The sequence below is a fragment of the Hypanus sabinus genome, chromosome 1, assembly GCF_030144855.1.
Source record: "Hypanus sabinus isolate sHypSab1 chromosome 1, sHypSab1.hap1, whole genome shotgun sequence".
NCBI classification, from domain to species: Eukaryota; Metazoa; Chordata; class Chondrichthyes; order Myliobatiformes; family Dasyatidae; genus Hypanus; species Hypanus sabinus.
In genome coordinates, this window is record NC_082706.1 from 183,740,750 (window position 1) to 183,764,383 (window position 23,634).

General features: G+C 39.7%; 1 protein-coding gene across 3 annotated transcripts in view; it reads left to right on the forward strand.

Moving 5' to 3' along the window:
• Positions 1–3,047: 3,047 nt before the first annotated feature.
• LOC132401175 (ganglioside-induced differentiation-associated protein 1-like) overlaps positions 3,048–23,634 on the forward strand; it is a 34,807-nt gene continuing 14,220 nt past the window's right edge. The window contains exons 1-5 of one of the 3 annotated variants that reach the window (XR_009514512.1): positions 3,048–3,241; positions 14,221–14,413; positions 14,595–14,738; positions 19,381–20,256; positions 20,593–20,724. Coding sequence is in view for 2 of the 3 variants with exons in the window: in XM_059983122.1 (XP_059839105.1) it covers positions 3,080–3,241; positions 14,221–14,413; positions 14,595–14,738; positions 19,381–19,436 (555 nt within the window). In the remaining variant the exon portion in view is untranslated. Of the gene's footprint in view, positions 3,242–14,220; positions 20,257–20,592; positions 20,767–23,634 lie in introns of those variants that run through there. The other 2 variants (XM_059983122.1, XM_059983106.1) reach the window with 2 other exon arrangements.

Below are 23,634 nucleotides of genomic sequence, written 5' to 3' on the forward strand. Positions count from 1 at the left end.
AGATTTACAACCTCATTTTATTACTGCAATTTTTGGCATACCAAATGAAGATGGTAATCAGTTTTCCCCTTCAATCAGACGAATGATTGCTTTTGTAACATTAATGGCCAGAAGGTCTATATTACAAAATTGGAAAGAAGTAAATCCTCCTACCACATTTCAATGGCTTTCTCAAACTATTTCTTATCTGAGTTTGGAAAAAATTAGAAGCACTATTTTTGACTCATCAATTAAATTTGAAGAAACTTGGAGACCGTTTATTCGACATTTTCATATGAATTAATTTGGCCTTTTCCAGACCTTCTTTCTGCTTATTCATGTTCAGGTATGGAGTTCCGGAGTTCTTTGACACTATCATATACTTGTAAACTGTTATTATTGCCCATGTTAGTTTAGTTTAGTGTTTTATTTTTTTTAATATATATTTTTTTCACATATTTTTAATATTTTTTTTCTTTTTTAATGGTTATTTTTGTTTTTTTTTCATATAATCATGTGGACTTGATTGATTAAGGTATTTTCTTCTGTTGATGTTTAGTAGGATATTGTTATCTTATTATCAATGTGATTTCAAGTCTATTGTATTCATAATTTACTTATTACTATGTTATTTTTTTTGTGTATATATGAAAATCAATAAAAAGATTGGAAAAGAAAAGGAATTGTAGGATATACATGGCAAGTTGCAGGATATTCAGATAATGTTTTCGACTATTAATATGGAGAGGAAAAATCTGACATACTGTAAATGTCAAACAAAATAGTCAAAACAGGAAAGAAACTTTTGTAGACATAAAGAGTGTACAGTTTTATTTTAACCATTTCCTGTTGACCTTGCACACAGGATAATTTTCACTTTGAATTCACATAGGAAACTGTCTGTTGTGCACCAGCCAGCCAACAGTTACACAAATTAATCCAGCAGAAAATAATATCAGGCAGGGTTTACATGGAAAATCCACACTGCCAAACTTCCTCAAAGTATAAACAATCCCTGAAGATCCTGTGCAGTCTTCAAGGAGTGTGAGAGGGGAGAAACCAACCTTCTTCAATATCATAAGAAGTTATGTTGGAAGTAGGAAGAAGCTGAAAAGTTGCTTGAAGCATCTGGACCCGTGCCAAAGGATGTTGGCCTGTTCCAGGTCGGTGGGTCCTGGGATCAGATGTCCATCCAAGCAGGGGGCATGAGGGCTGGTGAGTTGGCAAGCCTGGAATTCGCAGTCCCATCGTTGGCTCACCTGGGGATCAATACTGAAGATCAAAATCGGAAGGTCGATCGGAAGTGTGAGACTGGGAGCTTGTCCTGGGATTGGGGGGACGTCCATATGTGTGGGTGGGTGGGAGGGAGGAAAGGAACTTGTTTTGCTGTTGTTATTTTGTTGTTTTGTTTTGTTGTGTTCTGTATTGTTCTGCAAAACGTGGTGGATATGCTACGTTAGAGCTGGAATGTATGGTGACATTTGCGGCCTGCCCTCAGCACATCCTTGGGTTGTGTTGGTTGTTAATGCTAATTATGCATTCACCAGGTGTCTAGCTGTACATGTGACAATTAAATATTGATCTGAATATGATAGGGAATGGAAATAAGGAAAGGATAAACAGAGTGTCCTTAAAACTATATATTATAAATTATAAGAAAGAAATTAGGGAACGCTAAACCAAAATTAAAAGAAATGCTAGAAAGATTCAGCAGGTCAATAAGGTAAATTAGATTGACCAGTGGAAAAAGCTTTCAAGTTCCAAGGATTAGAAAATTGCTAGCATAGCATTGCAGAAATCTCTCCCAATTAAATACAGGGAGAGATTTCTGCAATGCAGGATTTTGCCACAATTTTTCTATAATCACTGAGTCCATTTTCTCTCCTGACACTTGACTGAACAAAGCAATTTACAAACAGGATTTCTGTGCCATATTTACTCCATATTGTATCTTAGATAAGTGTACCCGCATCATAACACTACTCAACGTAACCTCTGCTACACCTTGTCTGAAACTTGATCTATGTCTTTGTGTATCTGTGCTTAATTATTTGCAATGTACAACTCTTTAGCTTCCCTTATAGTGTTGAGGTGAAAGAAAAATGCAGTGCCTGTAACTTAATTTGCACAAATCCCATTCATCCAGTCATTCCCTTGCTTGTTGATCCATATTAAATCTTGTTTATGATTAAATTAACTCCAATCTTGAAAGCTGGGCCTTCATTGTCTGGGCTCTGGATTTCCTGTCTTCATTTGTTTCTCTCACTTCAGCCCTTTCTCCTTTAAAAACTTTAAACCAAAGTATTGTAATATCTGCCCTCTTTCATGGTGGCATCAATTTTCTAAGCTACTTACTGGCTGTGAAGTATTTTGGGCAATATTTCCTTGACTAAAACTACTATACCTAAAGAAGTTGTTTTAGAACCTATTATTAAGCAGGGGTCACCAACCTTTTGCACCGCGGACCGGTTAACAATATTCTTGCAGACCAGCCGACGGGTGGGTGGGGGGGGGGGGGGTGTTAATCACAACAGGAGTATAGGTGATAAGTCAACTATAAGTCACTCATAAGTAGCTAATACACTCAATTTCATTTCTAAAAGGGTTATCTAACAAATTTGATATCAAACACACAGCGCATATTTTCCTTGCATGAATATAGTGATAAGTCAATTATAAGTCACTTATAAGCCAATAGCATCATAACATTTTAAGTAACGTTTGGATATTAAACACACAGCCATCAAGGATCAAGTACATTTGTGAACCATCTGGATCTGATCTGTAGCTTCTGATTTATTACTGAAAATTATCAGGGTTTGGGGGAGGGGGGAACTGGCAGTCAACAAAACATATGAACTCAGAGGACCCATCCCTTGGAACTAGAAATTGAATGATTTGCGTATTCTCTAATTATGAAATATTGGATGGACACCACCGCACCTTTCAATCCGCAACCTCTCCGCAAATTTTGGATTGAAGGGACCACCACAGTGCACCATGGGAATTGTAGTTTCATCGCTAAGAGCATGACGCAAGGTGGTCGGTTTCCCAGAATCCACGGGAAAACGGTGCAGGCGCAGAGGTGAGCAGGGAGGCAATGGCGGATTTCGGGCAGGTTGGCACCGAGGAAGTCGGCAGGGATGTGGAGGTGCGGGGCCAGGAGCAGGGCGACGCGTCCCAGCCCATCGCTTTAAAATGCGAGAACACTCGCATCAAACTGGTTCTGTACCACTGGTCGCAGTCTTTTTGTTCACAGAAAGTGAGTTGGTGCGGAGTGAGTGGATGTTGGAAGGGGATGGGAGAGGAGGGTGTGGCGAGGGGGTGTGGGCCGGGTTGGAGGGGAGGACGGGGCTTGTGGAGGTGGATGAGATGGGGAGTGGGTGTCCAATATTGCTGGGCTTTCAAATGGTTGGTTGAATGGAGGCTTGAGATGATGCTCGTTGTGATTGTTTTAATGTTTGATATTTACAAATCCATCTGTGACGATCTTTTCACCGGTCCTCAACGTTGTACGAACTTCCATTGGAGGAATTTTAATTTTGGCGAGTCACTGTTTGGTCCCATTGTTTTAAAAAAGAATATTGTATCATAGGATTGTATTGTATTCCTAAGTTGAATTCTTGAATTGTCCAGAAAAGCTAAACAAGTTGGTTTTATATTATTCAGAACAAGTGGTGATCTCATTGAAAAACCTTTGATTCCAAAGGGAGGTACGATAGGGTAGATTTCAAGATGTTTTCACTAATGGGGGATCTGCAATGTTATTTCTCTGTAACTTTTGACACCCTTACTAATCTAGAATTAAATATACCCAATGTCTTAGCCTCCACAGGCATTGTTTGTCTGTGGTCCACATCCTCTGGCTAAAGAGATTTCTTCACTTCTTTGTTCTAAAGATATGTGTTTCTATTCTATAACTGCCCTCTCTCACTATTGGAAATATTTGTTCCATGTCTATTCTATCCATTCTTTCAATGTTTTGTAGGTTTCAATGATCTCTCCCTCCTGCCCCTCATTCTTCTAAGCTCCAGCAAGTACAGGCTCAGAGCTAATAAATGCTTCTCATTCATTAACTGTTTAATACTGGGACCAGATTTCCCCTGGCCCCTCTCTAATACCAACATGTTCTTCTGTAGGTGTGCTCACAATACTCAAAATATGGTCTAACCAATGCCTAATAAAGCCTCAGCCTTACATCCTTGATTTATATTTGAATCTTTCAGAAATGAATGCTAGCATTGCATTTGTTTTCTTTACTGCTAAGTTAGCCTTTTGGGGAATACTGCACAAGGATTCCTTATTCCCTTTGTACTTCTGATTTCTGAACTTGCTCCCTGATTTCATAAAAGTATTCTACACCTTTATTCTTTCTATCAAAGTGCATGCCCATGCACTTCCCAATACTGTATTCCATCTGCAGCTGCTTTGTCCATTCCCCTAATCTGTCCAAGTCTTTCTACAGACTCTGCTTCTTCAACACTATCTGCCCTTCCACCTATCTTAATATCATCCACATTCGTGTCCACAAAGCTATCAATTCTGTATTGCAGGTCATTAACATATAACATGAAAAGTAGTGGAACAAACAGAAACCCCTGCAAAAGATGACTAGTCACCAGCAACCAACCAGAAAAGGCCCCCTTTATTCCCACTCTTTGCCATCTTGCTGATGGAGGGCTAGAGTGTCTAAAATCAAAATAAGTGGTAAGTTTGCAGTTTAGCATATGCAGTTAAATAGCTTAAATGAAGATGTATATTTTAAAAGGGTTTTTATTCTCTGGGCATCAACTATCTTCTGTCTGTTTTGCAACTCATTGACAATTGTGTTTTCATTGCAAGATTTTCAGTGACTTGTATGCAGTTCTTGTGGTTACCCTTAGAAGCTTTGGTCACCAGAGAAGAGTGGACTCATTTCTTTGAATTGTGTGGCCCAATCATGATGCCAAATTGGATACTTTTGAGCAGGTCAGGCGGCTGGAGGCAGGGAATCACGCAGAATGCTGTAGGAACTCAGTAGATCACGTAGCATCTTTGGAAAGGAATAAAGAGTTGGTGTTTTGGGCTGAGGGTCTTCATCAGGACTGTAAAAGAAAAGGGAAGAAGCCAGAATAAGGAGGTGTGGAGAAGGGAAGGAGTACAAGTTGGCAGGTGAAACCAGGTGAGGGGTGGGTGGGGGAGGGGCATGTAGTGAGAAGCTGAGAGAAAGAGGGAAATGGCTACAGAACAGGTGTTCCCAACCTTTTTATTGCCATGGAGCCTTACCATTAACTAGGGATCTGTGGATCCCAGGTTGAGAACCCCTGCTGTAGAAGGAATCTCATAGGTGGGAAGAATGGACCATGGGGGGAGAAAGGGAAAGGGGGGCCAACAGAGGGAGCTGATGGGTAGGTGAAGAGGAGAGAAAGATTAAGAGGGGAACCCGAATGGGGAAATATGAAACAGAGAAGGAAGAGGGGGAGAAATTACCAAAAATGAGAGAACTTTATGATTAGTCTACCCAGATGGAATTTGAGATGTTTCTACTTCACTCTGAGGGTGGTGTCATTATGACAGCAGAGGAGTCAATGGACAGACATGGTAGAATGGGAAGTCAAACTGAAATAGGTGGCCACCTGGAAATCCTGCCCACATCTGAATTCTCATTTCATTTTTCAATCTTTTTTATTGATTTTCAAATAAAGAATATACAAATACAGATCGAAAGAGGAGTTTAACAAGTAGATAATATAAAAGACATATAAACAGCAATATTAAAGACAAAAAGCATATAATATCAAACTCAAATAGGTAATATATTATGCTGTTATATATACAATGGTCAGAGAGAAATTACAACTCCTCATGGCAATTGTAAAAAAAAAGATTGGAAATTTTATTGATAGAGAAAGAAAAACCCCACTAACTAAACTAAAACAAAAAAGAGAGAAAGAAAAAAAAGAAAGAAAAAGAAAGATTGGGCAGTCCAAATGAGGATAAACTTAAAAAGAAAGAGAGAGAGAAAAAAACGCATCCTTCCAGTCATCTCCGAACCTTCTTGGACAGGGATATTCTCCAAAGAGAATAAAGAAAATTAAATAAATAAAGATAAATTAAATCATGTGAAAATATTGAATAAAGGGTCGCCAGACGTTCAAAATCAAAAGATGTATCAAATGTCCGGCTTCTAATTTTCTCCAAGCTTAAACATGACATGATGGAGGAGAGCCAATAGAAAACAATGGGTGAGTTAGATTCTTTCCAGTGTAGCAAAATAGCTCTCCTCGCCAGTAAAGTTGAAAAAGCTATCACATGTTGGGTGGAGGCAGACACTTTGCTTGCTTCCTCTGGGAAAATCCCAAAAATTGCTGTAAGTGGATTAGGTTGAACATCCATATCGAAAACTTTAGGTAATATTCCAAGCACATCCCTCCAAAAATTATTTAAACTTACACATGACCAAAACATATGGGTTAGAGTGGCCACTTCTGCATTACATCTATCACAAATAGGGCATATATTAGGAAAAATATGCGCCAATTTATCTTTGGACATATGGGTCCTGTGTACTATCTTAAACTGAATTTAAATATGGCGTGCACAGATAGATGAATTATTAACTAAATAATAAATTTTACTCCATTGATTATCTGAGAGTGAATGTTGAAGTTCTACTTCCCAGGAGCGTTGAACCCTATCATTAGGCGATGTGCGAGCATTCATTAACTGTTTATAAATGATAGCTATTAATCGTTTTTGAAAAGGTTTAAACTGAAAAGTAGCATAAGCCAAATTTGAAGAGCAGATCAAGGGGTAATTTGGTAAAAAAATGAAGTAAGGAATTCCTAACCTGTAAATACCTGAAAAAATGTGTATTGGAGATATCATATTTATCCATTAACTGTGAAAAAGATATTAAACAGTCTTGTAAAAACAGATCTAAAAAAGTTTTTATTTCCTTAATTTTCTATGTTAGAAAAGCCTTATCCAAAGTTGATGGTTTAAAAAAGAAGTTAGAATAAATATTACTAGAAATTAAAAAATCATTTAATTAAAAAAATCTACGGAATTGAAACCAAAATTTTTAAAGTATGTTTAACAATAGGGTTAAGAGCTTGTCTACCTATTCTGGAGAACGAAAAGGGAAGAGGAGCTCCTAATAAAGAAGCTAACGAAAACCCCATTACTGAATTTTCCTCCAGCTGTAACCATGAAGGGCGATCTTGATTGTCTATATCTATTCATTGACTACAGTTTGGTGTTCTATACAATCAGGTAAATTGTCCTTGTTGGGTATCAATTCCTCTTTATATAACTGGATCTTGGGTTTCTTGACAGAGATCTCAGAGGGTCTGTGTTGGCAGCAACCTCATTAGCTCCATCATGTTGAGCCCTGGTGCCCCCCAGGGCTATATGTTCAGCCGCTGTTGGTCACACTGCTGATGCATGACTGTACTGCTAGATCCAGCTCCTGCCACATTATTAAGTTTGCTGATGACTTGACAGTGGTTGGCCTCATCATCAGCCAGTCTGCATAGAGAGAGGAGATAGATTGACTAGTGGACTGGTGCAAACACAACAACTTGAGTCTCAACGTGGACCAGACTAAAGGGATGATTGTGGATTCAGGAAGGTGCAGGCTGACACTTCCTGCTGTACATCAACACAGTGGAAAGAGTCAGGAGCACCAAGAATCAGTGCACATCATGGATGATCTCACCTGGTCCCTCAGTGCCATCTCTTGAGTCAGGAAAGCACAGCAGTGCCTCCACCTCCTAAGGAGTTTGAGGCAAGTGAGGCTCCCTGCCCCCATTCTACCAGGCACCATCAAGAGTGTCCTGACCAACTTGATCATGTCTGGAATGGGACCACTAGACACCACAACAGATTGCTGGGACTGAAGAAAGGATTATCAAGCACATAGCAAATATATGAAACACCCTGGTTCACATTTTTACTGCGATGCTGTAGTTATTTCATTTTAGCAGTCTGTTCTGCTTTCAGCCTTGTTTGGTTATTATTGAAGATAAGGGATGCTGAGGAATGTGGGTCATCCAATTGGGAGAGGATTCAAGAAAACACTGGGGGAGGGTGGGAGGTTGTGAGGGACACAAAGGTTGTTTTTTTTTGTGTTTGGCAGGAGATGAAGGGAGAAGGAGGGAACCGATCATAGGATTCGACCTGGTGGGGACCATGATTCGATGGAGCAAGGTGCCGGGATCTACTGAAGATCGGTGAACATGTGTGACTTTTGGAAGAATTGAGCTCCAACTTGTGCATAGTTGACTGTTTAATTATAATAAGCCCTTTTTTGTTTTTTTCCCCTTTCTTTTCTTTACTAACCCTTAAGTTAAGATTCATAAATGTAATTCCTATAATTGGATGCAGTGTGCTGCCTCTTATTTCCTGGCACTTAGTTGTAACGGTAGCAAATTACACAACATCCACACAAACTGGGGTTTGGGGTGGGAGAGCTGTCTCAATCTCATGGGTTTGGTGGGATGGGAGTGTGTATTCCCTAGACTTGCGCAACCAAGGAAACCAGGGGGTTTCACATATCATCATTTAATCAGTCCTGGGCACTAAACCTAGTTCAATAAAGATTTGTAGAAATTATTGAAAGTTATGCTAACTGGTTTATAATCCAACAACATACTGTCTGTAGTACTGAAGACATCTTTTCTAGAGTGACAGGCTATCCCAGCTTAAGGAATGGGTTCTGTTTATTACTAATAGACATGCCTAAGTTGGTTTTGTCCACAAGTCTTAAAATACACAAAAGTTGCTTAAGGTGGTAACTGTCAGTCATATAATGAACAGCATCAAAGACTGGTGAGAAAGAACAATTACCAGAAGTGAAGAGAGAGCCAACTAGTTCTGCCATTGACAGGAGCAAATTTAAGTATTTACATCAGACTTCTGAATTTGGTAATATTCTGGGACCTCATTTTTAAGTAGGGGTGACCATAAGTCAGGTGTTCTTAAACTGGACACAGCCTTTAGCTGTGCCTTTATTTGCGTGTTCCAGTAATGTGAATGTTGCCTATTGCCTATCCAAAAATGGGAAAGCACTGGCATGCTCTCATTGGCAAAATGATAGTATGTAACAATGGCAATGTTGTCGGTAGTCTGACTACACTGATTAGGATTGTGGTGAATATTGGTAGCTCAGGTTGAAAGATTGAAAGAATTAAATCTTTTTAGCCTAAGTAGACCTGGTAAAAAGGGTGTAAGTCAAGTGGATGCCAGCTGCTACTTCAAAATTAATCCATCATCGAGGACATGAGGCCATAAGTGGAGACTGGTTAAGGGGAGATTTCAGACGAACATCAGGAAGCATTTCTTTACACAGTAAATTCTGGACACCTGGAGCAAACTACCTAGTTGTTTTCAGAAAGTTTTTGACAAGGTGCCACACATGAGGCTGCTTAATAAGCTATGAGCTCATGGTAATAGAGGAAAGATTCTAGCATGGATAAGGCAGTGGGCTGATTGGCAGGAGGCAACACATAGGAATAAAGCTGGTTGGCTGCCGGTAACTAGTGGTGGTCCACAGGAATCTGTGTTGGGATCAGTTCTTTTTATGATATATGTTAATGATTTGGATGATGTAATTGATGGCTTTGTTGCAAGGTTTGCAGACGATATGAAGAGAGGGTGGAGGGGCAGGTAGTTTTGAGGAAGCAGAGAGGCTGCAGAAGAACAGATAGATTAGGGGAATGGGCAAAAAAATGGCAGTTGGAGTACAGTGTCGGGAAGTGAATGGTCATGCACATTGGTAGAAGAAATGAAAGAAAGCATGCAACAGAGATGATAGAAAGGAGAGACAGGAGATGAGGCATAATCACAGCCAGTGGGATGAGTAACACAGCAATAGAGGTGTGGTACAGTTAAAACAGAAAGCAACAAATACTGGACTGAAGATGTTATATTTGAATGTACGCAGCATAAGAAATAAAATGACTGTGTTGAAATTCAGCTACAGATTGGCAAGTATGTTGTTGTGGCCATCTTTGAAACTTGGCTAAAGGATGACTGCCATTGGGAGCTGAATGTCCAAGGATATACAGTGTATCGCAAAGATCGGTTAGTAGGCAGAGAGGGTGGTGTGGCCCTGTGTATTAAAAAAAATACACAATGATGATAAATAATAAATCATTAGAAAGGATCGGAAGGTGTAGAGTCTATGGGTTGAGTTAAATGACAAGGGTAAAAGGACCTTAATGGCAGTTGTATACAGGCCTCCAAACAGCAGCCTGGATGTGGATTACAGATTACAGCATGAGTTAGAAAAGGCACGTCAAAAGGGCAATGTTATGATAATTGTTGGAGATTTTAACATGAAAATGGATTGGGAAAACCAGGTCAGTACTGTACCTCAAGAATTTGTAGAATGTCTGAGGGATGGCTTTTTAGAACAGCTTTTTGTTGAGCCTATTAGGGGATGGGCTGCGCTGGATTGGGTGTTGTGCAATGATCCGGAGATGATAAGAGAGCTTAAGGTTAAGGAACAGTGATCACAATATGATCGAGTTCACTTTGAAATTTGAGAAGGAGAAACTAAATTCTGATGTGTCGGTATTTCAGTGGAATAAAGGAAATTACAGTGGCATGAGAGGGGAACTGGCCAAAGTTAACTGGAAAGGGACAGTAGCAGGAAGGCAGCAAAGCAGCAGTGGCTAGAGTTTCTGTGAAAAATGAGGGAAGTGCAATACTAAATAAGAAATTTTCGACTGGAAGGAGGACACTACCGTGGCTGACAAGTGAAGTCAGAACCAAAGTAAAAGCAAAAGGTGGGGGGGGGGGGCATGCAAGGAAGCCAAAACTAGTGGGAAGATAGAGGATTGAGAAGGTTTTAAAAACTAACAGAAGGAAATTAAGGTCATTAGGAAGAAAAAAATGAGATTTTATAAAGCACTGATGTGTTCTCACTTGGAGTATTGTGAGCAGTTTTGGGCCCCTTATTTTAGAAAGGATGTGCTGAAACTCTAGGTTCATGAAAATGATTCTAGGATTAAATGGCTTGTCATATGAAGAGTGATTGCACTGGGCCTGTATTCACTGGAATTCAGAAGAATGAGGGTTGACCTAATTGAAACCTATCGAATGTTGAAAGGCCTTGATAGAGTGGATGTGGAGAGGATGTTCCCTATGGAGGGAGTGTCTGAGACCAGAGGACAGCTCTGAGGGGTGTCCTTTTTGCGTGGAGATTAGGAGGAATTTCTTTAGCCAGAGAATGTTGAATCTGTGGAAATCTTTGCCACAAGCTGCTATGGAGGCCAAGTCTTTATATATATTTAAGGCAAAGATAGATTCTTGATTGGCCAGGACACGAAGGGATATGGGGAGAAGACAGGAGATTGGGGCTGAGATGAAAATTGGATCAGCCATGATGAAATGGTGGAGCTGACTCAGTGGGCCAAATGGCCTAATTCTGCTCCTGTATTTTATGGCCTTTTGGTCTTTGTGTAGTTGGAGTCGTATCTTTAGATACTTCCAAATCTAAACAATAATTATTTCAACACACTATGTGAATAGGAATTTGACAAGCTTTGTTGGGCCAATTGGTCTTTTGTCAAAAACTTTCTGATGTACTAAAGTTTGAAGTTCTGGTGTTTGCTGAGCTTGGTAATTAGCTTGCAGACGTTTGAGGTGACATCACCACATTGGAGGCGACATCTTGAAAGGGCAGTTGTTGGTATTTCTCTCTGGGAGTGCTTATGTTTATTCGGACTCCTGTTTGCCTGCCTTGGTCCTGTCAACCCCTTCGGTTGACCTTTGTATTCTTTTGGCTCATGTTTCTTTTGCTCTTTGGGGTTCATAGATGGCATCTGTTTTGATATGTTTATTACAGATTTAACAGAAGAGAACCATGCTTCTAAAAATTCTTGTCTGCTTCATGTTTGCCTGCAACAGAATCTCTGCGGTGTCCCAATCTCAGTCTTCATGTACTGAGATCAGCAATGGTGGATCATGTCTGTGTACTGCCAGTTTGTGTTTCCATAAACAAATTGAGAGCTGATGCAGTTCTTGTTGCAGTCTCCACAGATGATCCTGTACTCACATTGTGTTTTGTTGATTACTTGTACAGTTCCCTTGTTCTTGAGGCAAGCTTCCTTAAATTCCTCATTTATTTGTGAGCAGATGGGATGCCGTGAGGTTCAAGCAGTCGAGCTGTCACTTCTGGAGATATTCTTGATGTAGAGCAAGGTTGTGCGTTTCATTGTGTGTTGAGTAAGGTCTGCACTCGTGTTTGGCCTGACTACTCAGTGCAAAGGCAGGAGTGTGGTAAAATGCTCTCCTCCTTTCTTCATGAGTACAGCTATGACAGCAGACTAGAAGGTTGAAGTTATTGAAGATGAAGAATTATGTTTGTCATTCTATCTGTCTGAAGCAGTCATTCTCTCTCTATCACTAGAGCAGTACAGCTACAGTTTGTATCATTTATAAGGTGCATTTCAGCTTGTTTTGACAGGCTCCATTAAAAACTCTTTGATCTCTGAAGAATATGGCCAGAAGGCATGTTTACTTATTCCCAATTGTCAAGTAACCTTCCAAATTGCACAATATTCCATAGTATTTGACATTATTATTGAGTAACATTCTTAGAACTTGTAAACTTCAATTCTGGGAATATCTTTACCTGGTCTGCAGTGTTTATGTGAATAGTTTCAAAAGAAACCAGAATGGCAGTAAAAATTGGTCTTGACAGCAATGCCCAGATTACCTGACGCTTATGAAAATAAATTAGATGGGATTGCACACTGCCATGGGTGGGGTGGGAGCATTTAAAATGAAATTGAAGACCAGGTTCATGTGACTGAAACATAAAAGACTGCAAAAGTACCAGAAAAACTCAGTAGTTCAGGCAGCATCTATAGAAGGGAAAGGGACAGTCACTGTCGTTGGATGACTCCACTGCCAATGAGGCCAAACACACTGCATGAATAACATCTAATAAACTGTCTGAGTAATCCACAACCCAAGGGAATGAACAGTGAATTCTCCAATTTCAGGTAACCTGCACCTCTCTGACCCTTTCTCTTTCCAGTCCCTCCTACATACAACTGCTACACCAGTCCCCATCACTCAGTTCCTTTCCTCACCTCCTGCATCTGCCTACACTCTTTCCCTCTCAACCCCTCACAACATTCTTTCTATTTGCCCTTCTATCTTTACTTGGTTCCATGGTCTACCTTCCTTTCCTATCAGATTGCATCACCCTTTGTTGCCTCTACCTATCATCTCCAACACTTGCTATTTCCACACTTCCCTCCTCCATTTGCCAGTTAGCCCTCTTCACCTAGATCCACCTCGCTAGCTCTTTCCCTGACCCTACCCCTCACCTCTTTAAACTGGGTGTTTGCTCCCTCCTGTTTCATTCTGGATGAAGGGCCTCAAAATGTCGACTGTCCATTTCCCTCTAAGGATTCTGTCTGAGCCTCTTGAGTTCTTCCAGCAAGGTGTTTCACTTTGATTAGGATGGTAATGTTCCTTTTTGTGTGGTTGGAAATGCAAACTATGGAGTTCTTAATGGAGTTGGGAATGCAGATCTGGAGTATTGGAGAAGGCAAGCCTTCAGTTCAAGAATATATTAAATCAGGGTTCAGGCATTATGAAGGGAAATTGGCATTGTGTTCCTGGGACCTGAAGAGCTACTATGAAAGAATTTTGGCTCTGAAACCTGAGAGTGAACTTGATGATGGGTGGCGAGTTTGATAGTGTTCAGAAACAAGATTTTGGAGGCAAATTCAGTATGATGGCTTCCTAAAAATTGGGTTTCTTGATTTTTGAATGTTCTTGCATTGCTTTCCAGTACCAATAATCACTCACTTGGGTTCAGTGCTGCTGTCTGTTAGGAGTTTGTACTAACAGACAGTGTTACTGCGTCAGTTCCTCCTGCTTCTCTGGTTTCCTGCCACATTCCAAAGATGTAAGAGTTAGGCTTAGTAAGTTCTGGGCATGCTATGTTGGTGACAAAAACGTGACACGTGGGCTGCACAGCACAATCTTGCTGATTGGACTTGACACAAGCAATGCATTTCACTGTATCGTTTGATGGTTCAATATACATGTGACAAATAAAGCTAATATTTAAATGTTTCCTTTTAGATCACTTGACTGCTAACGTGTACTAGTTTAGTATGATGAAAGCAGCGATCGAGTCGATCTGTATAACAAAGAACAGTGTAAGTGCTTTGTGCCAGAAAACAAAGAGATTAAAATGATTTGTATTGATGGTGCCTTTTTCTTGTATTACAGGTTCGTTTGGTTATTGCAGAAAAGGGGCTAAAATGTGAGGAGTATGATGTTAACTTACCACTAAGTGAGCACAATGAACCATGGTTTATGCGTTTGAACCCAGCAGGAGAGGTACCTGTGTTAATACATGGAGACAACATAATCTGTGAATCTGCTCAGATCATTGATTACCTCGAGAGCAAATTTGAAGATGGTAAAGTTTAAGAAGTGTGTGTGTGCGCGCGCTTAATTAAATCTAAAGTAGAATTTTATTAAGAAAGCATTTTCCCCAACCCTTCAGCTATTCTTTTTCTTGAGCTCTAAAAACTTGGTGAAGCTGCATTTTCTTTTAAAGGGTATGAACAGTGTTTCTCATTTTTCTTGCACTCAAACAGAAAACTTCAATAGGTCATACGAATTGTGTGGCAGTCCAATCCAAGCCCATAGTGTCACATCTAGTAGCAAGTGCATTTCTTTTCCCTGTTCGTGCAGTGTGTGGCCACTGCATAATCCTGTCACAACCCTGGTGGGTTCTAGAGGTAAGTCATTCTATACAGAGTGATGATTAGCTCAAGTACTTAATCTCTTGACGAGCTGAGGGAATGCAGGAGTCCTGTTTCTTGTGTGACTCAGGATATGAGAAAATGAAGATTTTCTGGAAAATAAGCTTATAATCACCACAATACATATTAATTACCGTTCCCTGCCATTAAATAAAATACTGGATCTCAAAGTTGATGCCAGAACAATGTGTACTTTGGCTTACGTTGGTGATTTGTCTTGGTTTGGCTCAGCTTCCAAAGTTTCCTAGTGTGAGAGTATTAGTAATCCTGATGCTGAAGCAGAAATGAGGAACAGCACCCTCTGGTGTATGTTTACAAAAAAGTCTCGTGGTAGCACTATTGGTTTGAAAGCTGTGTGTACACTTCATGCATTTTTATTAGGGACCACATAGCATCATTCACTATTTAAAGAAAAATCTATTTAGACATGTTTCATTGGGTGTAATTTTATGTGCTAAAATATAGTCCTGTTATTCATGAGTTAGATTATTACACAGCTAATTGGGGACTATTGGATTATTGAAAGTATAGGTACTATTGTGGGACCCACAAATCAATAGTCCCCCACTTACATCTATATTTTTCTAAAGGAAGTATTATAACAACTGCATAAAGCCAGGGGATAAACCTTCTGACACATTTGTTATGTACAGAATAATCTAGTGGTTGATATTTTAACATGGAATAGTTTTTCTTCTTTCACCTGATGCAAGGGAGATAGGGTCCACTTTGCTAACCGTCACTATGTAAATTTGCCTGATCTGGGAGAAAACATACCCTGAGCAATTGTAAGTAATTTGGAATGAATAATGTCTAGCAAAGTAACTACAGAACCTTCTGACTAAATAATCTATGCTGGTCAAATTGTTAGAGTTTCTGGTGTAAATCAGCATGTTGAAACATCCAAGTAAATTAAGACAGGCAACAGAGTTAGTGGATTTGTTAAGAGGAGATGATTTCTGATGAATACTTTGAGGTAACAAATGGTAACATTTTTGTTGTAATTTGTTTATACTTTAAGTCTTTAGATGAAATATCACATGATCTCAGTGATTGGGAAGATGTTGGAGTCAATTGTTAAGGATGAGGTTATAGAGTAGTTGGTGACACTGGATAAGATAGGACGAAGTCAGCACGGTTTCTTTGAGATAAAATCTTGCTGGACAAACCTGTTGGAATTCTTTGAGGAGATTACACAGAGGATAGATAAAGGGGATATAGTGGATATAGTATATTTGGACTTTCAGAAGGCCTTTGACAAGGCGTCACACATGAGGCTGCTTACCAAATGAGCCCATGGTATTACAGGAAAGTTGCTAATGTGGTTAGAGCATTGGCTGATCGGTAGGAAGCAACAAGTGGGAATAAAAGGATCCTTGTCTGGTTTGCTGCCAGTGACTAGTGGTGTTCCACAGGGGTCGGTGTTGGGACTGCTTTTTATGCTATATATCACTGATTTCGATGATGGAATAGATGGCTTTGTTGCCAAGTTTGCAGATGATACCAAGATCGCTGGAGGGGCAGATAGTGTTGAGGAAAAAGGTAGGTTGCAGAAGGATTTAGATAGATTAGAAGAATGGACAAGAGAGTGGCAAATGAAATACAGTGTTGGAAAATGCATGGTCATGCACTTTGGTAGTAGAAATAAATGTGCAGACTATTTTCTAAATGGGGAGAAAATCCACAAATCTGTGATGCAAAGGGACTTGGAAGTCCTTTTGCAGAACACCCTAAAGGTTAACTTGCAGGTGGAGTTGGTGGTCAGGAAGGCAAATGCAATGTTAACATTAATTTCAAGAGGTCTAGAATACAAGAGCAGGATGTGATGCTGAGGCTTTATCAGGCACTGGCGAGGCTTCACCTTGAGTATTGTGAACAGTTTTGGGTCCCTCATCTTAGAAAATACTTGCTGGCATTGGAGGGGGTCCAAAGGAATTTCACAGGGATGATTGCAGGAACTAAAGGGTTATCATATGAGGAATGTTTGCTCTGGGTCTGTACCCTCTGGAATTTAGAAGGATAAGGGGGTATCTCATTGAAATCTTTTGAATGTTGAAAGGCCTAGACAGAGATGTGGAAAGGATGTTTCCCATGGTGGGGGAATCTAGGACATGAGGGCACAGCCTCAGGATAGAGGGGAATCCATTTAAAACAGAGTTATGGTGAAATTTCTTTAGCCATAGGATAGTGAATTTGTGGAATTTATTACCACAGGCAGCTGTGGAGGCCAGGTGGTTGAGTGTATTTAAGGCAGAGCTTGATAGGTTCTTGATTGGACGTGGCATCAAAGGTTACGGGGAGAAGGCCAGGAACTGGGGTTAAAGAGGAGAAAAAAGGATCATCCATGATTGAATGGCAGAGCAGACTCAGTGGGCCAAATAGCCTAATTCTTCTCCTATGTCTTAGGTTCTTATCTGTAAAGTTGCTGTGGAAATGATCAAATTGAATGAGCTCATAGGGAGAAAGTAAGTGTAATACTCAATGAGAATTTTAGTGATTATAGGGCTATATATAATGTTCATTTCTCGGTCCCTTGCTTTAAGTGAAATACTAACAACTTGAACTTGACTGTAAAGATGTTGCTTGCGTTTTGATAATCATAAAGCTTAGTGTGGTGGACAGTGAAGCAGAAAGTTCTGGGCTGTAGTAAGATGTCAAAGGATTGATTAGGTGGAGTGGAGAATTGCAATGAAGAACAAATAAGGTGAAAAATAACTCATTAAATGTAGAATACTAAAGTATATAGAGAACTAAGATTTTGGCATGGATGTTCCCAGGTGTTACTTGGCAAGTAAAATAAGATGGCTTCAGGGATTTTTGATCTTAATAGGATAGGTATGGTATATAAAAGCAGGAAGCTCATATTAAGATTGTCTAAACTCTAACCTCTGGCCATTATAACAGAAGCATTTGATCGAGAGGTTGCAGAGGTGTATTACAAAGATGTTGTCAGAATTGGAAAATTATAAGAGTGCCGAGATTGGAGTTTTCTTTGCGCCAAACAAGTGAGATTTAACGGATTACAAAAAATTCTGAGAAGACAAAACAAGTTAGAAGGACCTACTTGGTTTAGCAAAGAGAAATTAGGAGAAGCTATTGTCCTATGAGGCAAGATGAAGCAGATTCGACTGGTATTCTACAGAGTTTATCAAATGAATAGTCTCATTAAAATGTGCAAGATTCTTACAGGGCCTGGCTTGGTCAATGCAGAAATAACATTTTCCCTTGCTGAAGGTTGTAGAGTCAGTGTTTACATTATTAAAATTAGGGGAATTGTTCATTCATGGTTTACAGAATTATCTTTATTCAGAACAGTAGATGTTTAGAATTCTGTTCTAAAGGACAGTAAGCACTCAGATCAATACAGTTTTGAATATTAAGGGAATCAAGCAAGATGGAATGAATTGAGGAAAGTAGAGCTGAGGTAAAAGTTTAGTTTTTACCTAATTAAATAGTGGTGCAGATTTGAGAGACCAGTGGCATACCCCAATTATTGCTTGTTATGCTCAGTAACTAAGGAATATAAATTGGCTACTGGAAGAAATAAAGATCTCTTAAAGGAAATAATGACCAGTCCTGTGGATCTGGAATTCACTGTGTTCAGATGAAGGGTCTTGACTCGAGATATTTCCCTCCAAGAATGCTGCCTGAGTTGCTTAGTTCCTCTAGTTCCTGTTCCTTGCACCATATTCCAGCATCTGCAGTCTTTTGTGTCTTATTTGGGATTCACTGCCTGAAGGGACTATAAAGCAGAAATTTTTAAACGAAAATTATTATCTGAATGAGCACTTGAGTCATGATCTACAAGACCGGGGGATGGGAATAATAGAAGTTGCTCAGTTGCACTTGATGGATTGAATGGATGCTTCCTGTGCCATAGGTGTCATGACAAGGCTTTGGATTGGGCCTTTTGCCTTTATTTGCCTTGTGCTGTGAAATGTATTTAAAGTCAGAATATTGAGAAATTTAACTATGAAACCATTTGGGGCCCATCACGCACTGACATTATATCGTAATGCATTGGCCACAACTTCTGCACAAATTTCAGGCACCATGATTACTAATGCATTCACTTTGAAAAATGAACACCTTTGCCTTTGGTTCTCTACCTCTTTCCCTTTATTCCATCGTCTATCAGATTCTTCTTTCTTCAGCCCTTTACCTCTAACCTATCACTTCCCAGCATCTCACATCGCTTCCTTGCACCCCCCCCCCCCCCCCGTCTTGCCCACCTGTCTTTCACCTCTCTCTGGACTCACCTACTACCTGCCAGCATGCACTCCTCCCCCAACCCCTTCCATTTTAATTCTGGTTTCTGTTCTCGTGCTTTCTAGTCCCAATAAAAGGTCTCGGCCGGAAATATTGACTGTTCATTTCCCTTCATAGATGTTGCCTGATATGCTGAGTTTCCCTCTGCATTTCGCATGCTGTAGTTATTTTTCTTCAGGCTGAGTACATGTATTAGAAGTGTCTTTTTAGTATGTGTTTCTAGCATATTATTCATTTAACATTTTTAGTTAAAATTTGACATCTTTGCATTTTATATTTTAAGTTAAGGATTCTTAGATTCACTTTATTAATTTTGAACAAATGTGCACATTTTTCTTTTCGTTTACAGTTATTCCTTTGTTACATCAAATCATACTGATTTTCAACTGTTATAGACTTGTGTAGACTAGCAGTCACCACAGCTGGAATGTTTCAGTTCTTGAGGTAACTTGCGTACTCATTCTGATTCAATGAATTATGTGATTCAGCTTAGAGCAGGGGTTCTTTACCTGGGGTCCATGAACCTCTCTGGGGGGGTGGGGGGGGGTCCACGGATAGATTCCAGAGGGTCTGTGAATTTGGATGGGGGAAAAATACATAATTGTTTTTATTAATCTTTAACTGAAATTTAGCATTTCCTTCAATTATGAATGTAGGTAACAAACCACAATAGTATTAGCAGTACCTGTGACTTTGTCACCAATAGAAATCATAGATATTTTCATATTTTAAAAATTTTGGAACATATTGTCACTTCTTCAAAATTATGATAGTTATTAGACCTGGCACTAGATCAAATGTGATTGCAGTCTTCCTGTCTGCATTCATTCGTGCCACATAGCTGGCCAACTATCGGACAGCCCTGCGATTGGATGTCCAACATGACATGCATTTTGCTTTGTCAAAGTGACCCCACAGTTTAATGTGTTCTTATTCGAGCTAAGCAACAAAAGCCTTCACACTGATGTCTTAAAAAAACGAGTTTAACTTTTTTATATTTGAAATGCATAGTTTTATTATTTAATGGGTTAATGAAGAAGTGCATATATTACTGTCACAAATTTATTTTTAATATCTTTGAGTGTGTTACAATATAATTGGTTTCTTTTGTAATCATTTTGTATTTTATATATTTAAATACATTATTCTGAGTAGGGTTCACAGGACTGTCGTAGGGGTCCATGGCATAAAAATTGTTAAGAATCCCTGGCTTAGAGGATATTTGGTATAGTATACATTCCTTATATTTTATTCAAAGAAATTTTAATTTGCAATCTCATTAGGATATTACATAGCAAAATAAAAGGGTTAGTGACTCATTGGTATTGAAATAAATTTCATGCTTATTTATTGGGTTTTTAGTTCTTTGAGAGTCAGAAAATTAAAAAAAAAACTTTGTTGCCTAAACTATGTTTTAAGTCTCATGTCATGTTTGGTGAGAGAGACCCTTGTGAAGAGAAATACATAATCTTTTAAAGGAAATTACCTGTAAATGAATAATGTTTTTCATATCATATTGATTTCTGTGGTAAGAATAAATTTTATTTATTTGTACCTTCAGCAAACATTCCTAAATTGATGCCAGAAGAAGGAAGTTTGTTCTTCCCAAGAGTACAACATTATAGAGAATTGTTAGATTCTCTTCCTGTGGATGCCTACACACATGGCTGTATTCTTCACCCGGAATTAACTCTGGATTCCATGCTTCCTGCATATGCAACCACGAGAATTCGCAGTAAGTAGGATTTGGCAATTTAGTAGTTCGCCTGATATCCTTTTGAATCCAGTTGATGCATAACTAAAAAAAAATTCAAGATTTTTCCATGGTTTGAATTCAGATCATATTGGTAATTGCAATTGTCTATTGCTCAAATCTAAAATAATTTGAAAAAGCCAAATACTTGAAAAATATTTTAAATGAAGAGTGATAATTATCCTTGCATAGCTGAAGGTGGCATACGAGTGTTGTATATTTTAAAATGTGACTGCAGTTTTAGTGTAATTGGACCTATACATGTATTTTACAATATAAGGCTAAGGGGTGTATAACTGATGCATTTTAATCTCTTGGTTGCAGTCAATGTCACATTGATTAGTTAAGGAGTTTCAGCTAATGTAGAGCCAGATGCACCACTGTGGCTACGAGAATTTAGTGTTACGTTATCTTATTGATGGTGTATTATCCCTCTGGATATAACTCAAGTGGTAAGTAGTCAGATTTGTACCAAAACTGGAAAAGAAAAAAAACATTGTTTGAGCTGCTCATGTGTACCACAGATCTCCTATAGAGGGCAGCATTGTGAAATTGATGACTGCAGCATTACTGCTCAAGCCCACAAGATCAGAATTAAATTGACTTTATTACTTACATCCTTAATGTACGTGAGGAGTAAAAATCTTAAACCTCTTAGTCTTACATTGTAGAGTACATGTATAGCTCTATCTAAATGTGTAATGTGCAATTTATAGTAATTTATAATAGTATGTACAACAGGACAGTCAGTATAACATAGAAATACAATTGTATCAGCGTGAATTAATCAGTCTGATGGCCTGATGGAAGAGGCTGTCCCGAAGCCTGTTTTGGTCCTGGCTTTTATGCCGTGGTACCGTTTCCCAGATGGTAGCAGCTGGAACAGTTTGTGGTTGAGGTGACTTGGGTCTCCAATGATTCTTTGGACCCTTTTTACACACCTGTCTTTGTAAATGTCTTGAATAGTGGTAAGTTCACAACTACAGATGTACTGGGCTGTCTGCACCATTCTTCAGAGTCCTGCGATTGAGGGAAGTACAGTTCCCATACCAGGCAGTCAGGATGCACTCAATTGTGCCCCTGTAGAAAGTTCTTAGGATTTGGAAGCCCATCCCAAACTTCCTCAACATTCTGAGGTGAAAGAGGCGCTGTTGTGCCTTTTTCACCACACAGCCAGTATGTACAGACCATGTGAGATCCTCGGTGATGTTTATGCTGAGGAATTTAAAGCTGTTCACCCTCTCAATCCCAGATCCATTGATGTAAATAGGGGTTAACCTGTCTCCATTCCTCCTGTAGTCCACAACCAACTCCTTTGTTTTTGCGACATTGAAGGAGAGGTTGTTTTCTTGACACCACTGCATCAGGGTGATGGCTTCTTCTTTGTAGGCTGCCTCATTATTATTTGAGATTAGGCCAATCAGTGTAGTGTTGTCAGCAAATTTAATTAGCAGATTGGAGCTGTGGATGGCAACACAGTCATGGGTATACAGAGAAGAAAGGAGGGGGCTTAGGACACAGGCTTGAGGGGCAGAGATGAGGGAGTCCACTCACCCTGACAGGAAGTCCAGGATCCAGCTGCACAAGGCAGGGTGAGGGCAGAGGTCTCTGAGCTTCTCGTCATGCCTGGAGGGAACTATGGTGTTGAATGCCGAACAGTAGTCCAAGAACTGCGTTCTCACATAAGCAACCTTCCTCTCTGGATATGTAAGGACTGTGTGTAGAGCTGTGGTTATTGTGCTATCTGTCAGTCAGTTGTGTTGGTAGGCAAATTGTAGAGGATCCAGTGTGGGTGGTAGAATGCTGCAGATGTAGTCCTTGACCAGCCTTTCAAAGCATTTGCTTATTATTGATGTGAGTGCAACAGGATGCCAGTCGTTCAGACATGTTGCCTTGGTCTTTTTAGGTACAGGAACAATGATGGATGTTTTGAAGCAGGAGGGCACTCTACACTAGGAGAGGGAGTGTAAAAACGTTTGTAAACACACCTACCAGTTGTGCCGCGCACATCCTGTGTACCTACCCTGGGATGCAGTCCGGTCCTACAGCCTTGCGGCTGTCCACTCATTTGCTGATGACACTAAACTGAGTGGAAAATTGACCAGAGGGTGTGGAACGTCTGCAGAGGGATATAGATAGGTTAAGTGAGTGGGCCAAGGTCTGGCAAATGAAAAACAACATTAGTAAATGTGAGATCATCCACTTTGGAAGGAATAATAGAGCAGTTTATTATTTAAATGGTGAAAGATTGCAGCATGCTGTTCTAGGAGTGCTTGTTTGTGAATCACAAAAGGTTGGCTTGCAGATACAACAGGTTATTAAGAAGGCAAACAGAATGTTGGCCTTCATTGCTAGAGGGATTGAATTCAAGAGCAGGGAGGTCATGCTGCAACTATACAGGGTACTGGTGAGGCCGCATCTGGAGTACTGTGTGCAGTTCAGGTCTCCATACTTGAGGAAGGATATACTGGCTTTGGAGGCGGTGCAGAGGAGGTTCATCAGGTTGATTCCATGGATGAAGGGGTTAATCTATGAGGAGAAATTGAGTCGCCTGGGACTATACTCTCTGGAGTTCAGAAGAATGAGATGGGATCTTATACAAACATACCAAATTTTGAAAGGGAAGAAAAGATTGAAGTAGGAAAGTTGTTTCCATTGGTAGGTGAGACTAGAACCAGGGGACATTGCCTCAAGATTCAAGGGAGAAGATTTAGGATGGAGATGAGGAGAAACTGTTCTTTCTAGAGAGTGGTGAATCTGTGGAATTCTCTGCCCAGGGAAGCAGTTGAGGCTTCCTCACTAAATATATTTAGGAAACAAATATATTCAAGCATATTTAAGAAAAATGGT